Source organism: Lolium rigidum, chromosome 3 (assembly GCF_022539505.1).
Source record: "Lolium rigidum isolate FL_2022 chromosome 3, APGP_CSIRO_Lrig_0.1, whole genome shotgun sequence".
NCBI classification, from domain to species: domain Eukaryota; kingdom Viridiplantae; phylum Streptophyta; class Magnoliopsida; order Poales; family Poaceae; genus Lolium; species Lolium rigidum.
Window position 1 is genome coordinate 61,255,962 of NC_061510.1, and position 7,028 is coordinate 61,262,989.

At 49.2% G+C, this 7,028-nt stretch overlaps 1 protein-coding gene across 1 annotated transcript; it reads left to right on the plus strand.

Moving 5' to 3' along the window:
- Nucleotides 1-554: 554 nt before the first annotated feature.
- On the plus strand, nucleotides 555-5,517 carry LOC124694904. The gene is made up of 4 exons (XM_047227829.1): nucleotides 555-625; nucleotides 2,028-3,123; nucleotides 3,582-3,961; nucleotides 4,973-5,517. Exons 1-3 carry the CDS (start codon nucleotides 555-557, stop codon nucleotides 3,894-3,896), a joined length of 1,482 nt encoding a protein of 493 aa, XP_047083785.1. The 3' UTR covers nucleotides 3,897-3,961; nucleotides 4,973-5,517.
- The last annotated feature ends 1,511 nt before the right edge of the window (nucleotides 5,518-7,028 follow it).

Genomic DNA, 7,028 nt, shown 5'->3' on the forward strand with positions numbered 1-7,028 from the left:
GGTGAAGACGAATAGCAGGCCACGACCGACGTTCACAATTCTCACCTTGTCGTCGGCGCGGACGTTGACGACGCGCACGCTCCACCTTTGTCGCAGGGCGTGTTTGTATCAGTAGGGTGCGAGTATCACGGGGTGGGATTCACCGATTCGCGATTTGTTTTTCCTATCGAAACGTACTAACGCGTGCCGATGTTTGCGGAGCCGCTGGATGGACGCCATGCCTCATGGGCGCACGGCTTGGGCGCAGGCAAGCCTCGTCCCATTGGCGCAAGCCGCGGAGTAAAGCCCGCACGGTGCCGGTGGCGGCGGAGCAGCACTTTCCCGCACACGTGGAAGGGAGACGCGGGGTCTCCTCGGCAGGTGGCGGTGCAATGACGGGTGGTGGCGAGGCAGTTCAGCAGCTGCTTGGTCGCGGGGCACCACGGTGGCTTCGGGCGGCGCCCGCCAGGTCCAGATCTGGGCCCTTCGGGACCCATCTAGGTCTAGGAGGGTTGGGGTCCTGCTCGGCTGTGTGCTTCTGGCGGATGGAGGGGTGGCCAGAGTAGGGGGTGGCGATGTCGGCGGCCCATGCTCTGCAGCGTGGAGATGGGAACTTCACGAGCCCGCTCGGGTTCGGTAGGGCCAGGTAGGCCTGGTTTTTTCAGGTCGAGGCGTTTGTTCGGTGATTGCAGGTGGTGGTGGAGGCGGTTCCCTCCCGCGTGGTTGTTAACATGCTAACATGCTGCCTCTCGCTCCTGGCCAGCCCTTCTTGTTCCTGCTGGCCCCGTTTCAATGGCCATTGTGAGATGGCCGTGGTGTTTGCAAGGCCGTGGTGGCGCGTCATGCAAGGCGACAAGTGTGGCGGAGCACGATGAATCGTTCGAGGCGGGGTTGCGAGGGTCAGGGAGAAATACTTGACGGTTGGCCGACACCGGCGCGGTGACGCCCGCAGGCGCCACCTTTCCTCCTTGAAGGGTGTTGCATGAAGCCCTCTTCCCTTGTCCTTGCGCATACCGGGGAAACTCTAGGACCTCCGGGAAGCAGGATCGTTATCGTTGCATCTCCTTTTTAAGGTGATGCTTGGTATGCGGGGCTTCGGAGCGAGAGCAGCGTGTGGGAATCCTCCGCAGGGCGCAACAATTGCGAGTCATCTATGTTTTCATTGATCCGATATTTTCGACATTAATTTCTCTTTTCTTTCTTTTGTGTTTTCTTTTAAGCGTAGTTATGCTGATGCCCCAACAATTGTACCAGGTGGTTGCTATATTAATACTACCTCCATCCCAAAACTTAACGCTTTAAAAAAAGTCAAAGCAAGTAAAGTTTGACTAAACTTTTAGAAGAATTATCAACAAATATGATATTTTGTAGATACCATATGAAAATATATTTCATTATCTATCTAATGATATTGATTATGTATTTTGGATGTTAATGATTTTTGGTAAAAACTTTGGTTAAACTTGACATAGTTTAACTTTCTAAAAATAATACAAGGTTTAAATTTTAGGATGGAGGTAGTATAGCGAGGCAAAAGACTATTCCAAAGAAAAAGATACTAAGAATTATACGACATGCAAGATGCATATGATGACTAAAGTTGGAATCCTCTGCTCCCAGCTTTTATTTACAATGCCATCTACTAACATGGATGTTGCCTTCAAGATTATTTGTCTTCAGTCAAGAATGGCCAGTCTTCTTTCCTATGTTATTTTCCTACTCAGATGGACGAATTGATAGAAATAGCAGCATCGAAACTGATACTGTGTATTAAGATCTTCGCGCATTTTTGTGTGTACTGAGTTTCGGTCTAGCTTATGCTTATCTGATCACAACTCGTTGTGTGTACTGAAAAATACTTTGGTAGGAAACTGAGTTCATTTTGTCTATTTTCACCAAAGTTTCAGCCGCGTGAACTCGTCCCCACTGAGCAACCATTGTCCACCATGCTCTCCCTGTCCCAGCCCCCAACGTCAACGTCGGCGCCGCCGGCACCGCCGGCCGCTCCCACCGATATAACCGGTCTCGGCGACGACCTCCTCCGCGAGATCTTCCTCCGCCTGCCGTCCCTCCCTCCTCGTTCGCGCCGCCTTCGCCTGCCGCGCCTTCCGCCGCGCCGTCCGCTCCTCCCCCGCCTTCCGCCGCAGCTTCCGCGCGCTCCATGCGCCGCCCCTCCTCGCCTTCTTCCTCGACTCCAGCTTTGAAGTGGTCCCGATCTTCCCCTGCCCCTGGCGCCGCTGCGACCCGGACCTCGGCGCCGCTGATTTCTTCGGCGTCCGCGTCTCACGCCAGGACGACGCCCGCGCCACCGGGTGGGAGATCCTTCCCGGCTACGACGGCTACTTCCCCCTAAAAAAGGTGAGCCGGAGCACTAATTGGGTAGTCTCCCACAGACCGCTAACGCAGGCTCTGGATCTGTTCCTCTATAAGCCGGGGAACAGCATTGACCTTGAGTTCTACACTCTCTCCTCAGAAGATGGCCAAGGCCCGTCCCGTGTGGTCTGTGTCCGTCACCACTTCAATCGGAGGGCGCAGGTCGCCGTCTTCTCATCGAACACCATGGAGTGGCAAATTTTCCCAAAGAACACATTGGTGTTGCGTGAAGGGGCCAGTTCCGGCACGGTGATGCGCGGGCTCATCTGGTGGCCAAACTGGATGCATCAGAAAATTGCGGTGCTCGACACCTCGACCTTTCAGTTCTCTCTAATCGATGTGCCCACGCCTTTGATGACGCAGTCGGATGAATCGTCGTACAAGCTTGGCGAGACCAAGGATGAGAAGCTCTGCTTCGTAGATATAAAGGATGACACGCTCTATTCTTATTTCCGGACAGCCGGCGATGGCGGTGTCGTCGAGAGGTGGATCTTGTACAAGGAGTTCCCGTTGCACACGATTGTTAAGATTGCCATTGGAGGCTCAATGGAGCAAGAGGGGTGTCCTGTTGATGTGGAGGTTGTGGCAGTCATCGATGGCTTTGTATACTTGACTATTTTCTACTGCAAGGACACACAACTTCGTGATTTGTGCCTATCCTTGTGTCTGGAAACATCGGAGATAAGCGAGCTCTTTAGTGATGCACGGGAGTATCATGAGGAGGTTCATCCCTATGTCATGGCATGGCCTCCCTCTTTGTTACAAAGCAAGGTGAACCTGCACTTATGTGTCAAGTATTCTTCTGGCCACTTTTTCGTAGATTCTATGCATATAATTTACTTGAGAGCATTGGATTCTTGTGTTGTTGTGAAAAGCTCAAAAACTTCTATCACATTCTGACATGCCTGATCTGCATAAATTGTAGTTCGTGAATTCAATTACAGATTGCATATTCGTACAAGGATGCAATATTTTAAATTTTACCTTGAGTTTTTGTGCTTGTTACATGATTGCACATGGATATTATATAGTGCCACGTTGCACATATTTGTGTTTTAGATTTTTTTTCCACTAAAATCCCTCTGCGCGTATTTCACCTTTACTTGCCCGTGTATAAGTTTAACCAAATTGGTGATGTATGCCTGTATCATCAGAATATATAGCCTTTCACAGTTTGTCTATACAAATACTCCAATTCTTACATGCGCTGAAATCCCCCTTTGTCACAGGAGGTTTCAGAAACTGAATTCACTGGAGACAGTGCCACACACAATGATCCTATGGGCACAGAAAAAGCTTCCTCTGTGCTTGTCGCCGCACTGCAGTCACTCAGCCAAGCTCTGGCAGGTGATGGTGGCAGCAACATAGAAATATTGACGGAGTTACATTCCTTCTTGCTTGACAGTAACAAAGAAACAGTGGCAGAGTTAAATGCCTTCTTGGGTCCTAACGGGGATGGCGAGGGCTCTCTAATGAGCACAATTGCTAGTTTGGACGCAAAGTTGGTAACTGCAAGAGACCGTATCTTGAGGATAAGTGCATGATTCCATTATGGTGATTTCTGTCCTTGCTGCAGACAAAGATTCCAGGAAAGAAGTCGTCATAAAAGGTAAGATCAATGACTCGGTCGACAAGTGGGTGCATTTTTACATATGGATTGCTAGTAGTCTATTGTTTGCGTTGTTAGTACCTAAGTAGAGAATTAATGCTATAGTTGGGACATGCTTGTTTGACCATTACTGGATGAGTTTGCACTTGACTGCAATTACAAATTTGAAATGTTGCTTTTGTATATGAGCTTTTGTATTTCATTTTTATTCTTTTTTTCCTGATGTTAGAGCTTGACATTTCCCTTTTAAGCTTGCAATTCCTAATTAAATTCTGATTTAATGTGTACGCAGTTAAATGGCCTTATTTTCCTTGTGTGCTACAGTCTCTCTTTGAGTTGATAATTTTAACAGCTGTGAATAGTTGTCCTATTCAACTCAATTTTCCGTTGATGCTTGCGAAGTAGTTGCATATCCGAGTAATGCTCGGCGTGGCAAGATGTTCAGGAAAAACACACCAAAATGGTCATAGCTTGGGAGTTAGGTGCCCGAGGCTATGCAAAATAGTCGCTGCACAACGATAGGCTCATTCGTGAAAATATTGCATACTCCTTGTTTACTTTCCCATTTTACTATGCGGAGTACTTCTTATTCATCCACATATGTAATTCCTTGTTTACTTTCCCATTTTACTATGCTGTATAAGTTAAGGCTCAAGATATGTGAGCTGACCTCCCAAATATGTAATAGTGCACCAAGGCCAGAAAAATACAGCCTTCATACAATTCACCTTTTTAGATATTTTGTATATATTTTTCATGGTTTTCATGTTGGTGTACCCCAAAAGGCCAAAAGTACTCTCTGCATGTTGGTTTTCAAACTCTTTATCTTCGTATATCCTTTGTAGTGTACATGCCTACATCATCTTTGAAGCTGAGCAGGTAGCTTTATCTCATAACATGGCACTGGTAGGTTGGCAGTCTTACAGCTTTCACATAGCTGAAGTACATCTTAAGAACATATTTGTCATATCTAATAGTATAATGTATCTATTTGAAGTTTGAACTTTCTAGTTCAAGGGAATCATATCTGTGTTGATGAGGTATATATTCAGGCAAAGTCTGAGGTGCAGAGTCGAAATACCAGTCGGAAAGAGAAAAGGAGAGAGCACTAGCGACACGACCAGGCCTAAAACTAAGCCCCCAGCAACATTGGAACAGGCCGAGGCAGGAATGAGTGTTGAAGGAGGATCCTGTAGTAGAGGCTATGCAGAGAAACGAAATGCACTTGCTGAGTTATCACTCTACACCTTGAAGAACTAGTACATTGTATCTATCTGAATTTTGAAATTTCTAGTTCAATGGCGATCGAACTAGCATACACCAACTTGATTTGGGAAAAAGGCTTTGATGTTGTTTGCTAGTTAAATGGCAACTACACCGTGTTGAAATGGCATGCCCTGGTGAAAATCTTAGAGGAGAAGGACCTCTATGATAGAAAGAGGACAGTGTTTGTTGGTTACCTTCCATTTGATGTGAAGGTGTGTATATGATGTTGATGTGCTTAATCTTGTAGTCCTGCTGCTCTTTCAATGAAAATCAAAGTATCATAACGTCCACTTAATCTAAGTAACCAATGTCAATTTTGTTTCTTGGTAGCACATTAGGATGAAGAACTCTACCAGCATTTTTGTGATCCCAGAGGACCACAAGGTGATGTTGAGGCTTTACACATTGTTAAGGCTACAGAGTTAAGCCGAGGAAATGGCATCTCTTATGTTCTATTCAAAACACTGGTATAATTTGTATCCTCGCTCTTCTGTTTAGTGTACTCTCAGTTCTGACTCATTGCAACCGGTAAAAGTTTTGTCGGGTATATAATATGTTTATGGATAGCTGGATTTGTTATACTTTATGTGATTGTGCAAAGCATTCCTGAAAGATGGTAAATTTAGTATACAAATGCTAGTATAACATAGAAGAGGATAAATGGAACACTTTCTTGCTGAACTGTATATTTTACAAAGGAAACATCAATTGTTGAGTGTTGCTTGTGTTGTAAGTTCAGTATGACAAGTTTACTAAGTGTTGTTCAAAAAAGGATGTGTTGCAATTCAATTATAACTAGTTAGAGTAATAAAATGCATGATGTATAATTGTATGATGCCTACTTCGAAGTTTCAAAGAAAAGACACTGCTGAGTTGAGTCGAACTACACCCCCTCCTCTGAAAAAACCCTAGGCTCCCACCCCCCGCTCCCCTCCTCCGCCGCCGCCAGAGGTCCCGCCGGGCAAAGCCCGGGCGGTGACGGCGGCGGCGGCGGCGGGGCCTCTCCCTCGCGCGGTGGCGGCTTCCTCTTCCGGCGGCGGCGCTCTGGCGGCGAGGTGCTGCAGGAGGCCGGCGACCGGCGCATCCCGGGTCGGCGGAGGTGCTGCTCTCCCCCGCGAGGGAGGCGTCCCCTGCGGCAGCGGCCGGGATCTCAGGGCCCGCCGTGGCTGCAGGCCGGCGCGTGGACGCCTGTAGGCGTCGGCTGCTGGGCACCATGGAGGTGTCGGCGGCCGGCCGGGCGGCGGCGGGCTGGAGCCTCACCCTCCGGTCCCCGTTCTTCGTGCGGTGAGACGGAGGTCAGCACCTCCCTCTCCGACGACGGCAGCGTCGCTTCTCGACGGCGGTGTGGCCAAAAGGCGGCTCCTTGCGGCGCTTCTTCGACGGGCTTGGGTTTCGCGGCAGGACCGGGGAGAAATCCCTGCGTAAGCTGGCGACGGCGACGCCCGCGGGTGACGTCACCTCGTTGGAGGCGTCACCATGGTGTTGCTCGCTCTTCCCCGCATCGAACATCGGGGGAAACCTTGATCCGGTCTTCGGATCGGGCGGCGGCGGCACGGCTATGTCGTTTTCCTTCTTGGAGGCGTCGCCTAGATGGTTCGGGGGTCCTCGGTGCGCCATTTGGAGTCGGTGGTGGCCGCCGCTCAGAGCTTGGGCTTCCGGGGCGCTATGTACACCGTCGGCGGTTCTTCTTCGTGGTCGACGCCTCCCTCGATCTGTTTCAACCCCGCCGTTCGCTCGCCGTTCCTGGGCACTTTTGGGTGGGCGGTGCGTTGGCTTGTGCCATCTTGAAGTTGGAGTTGGC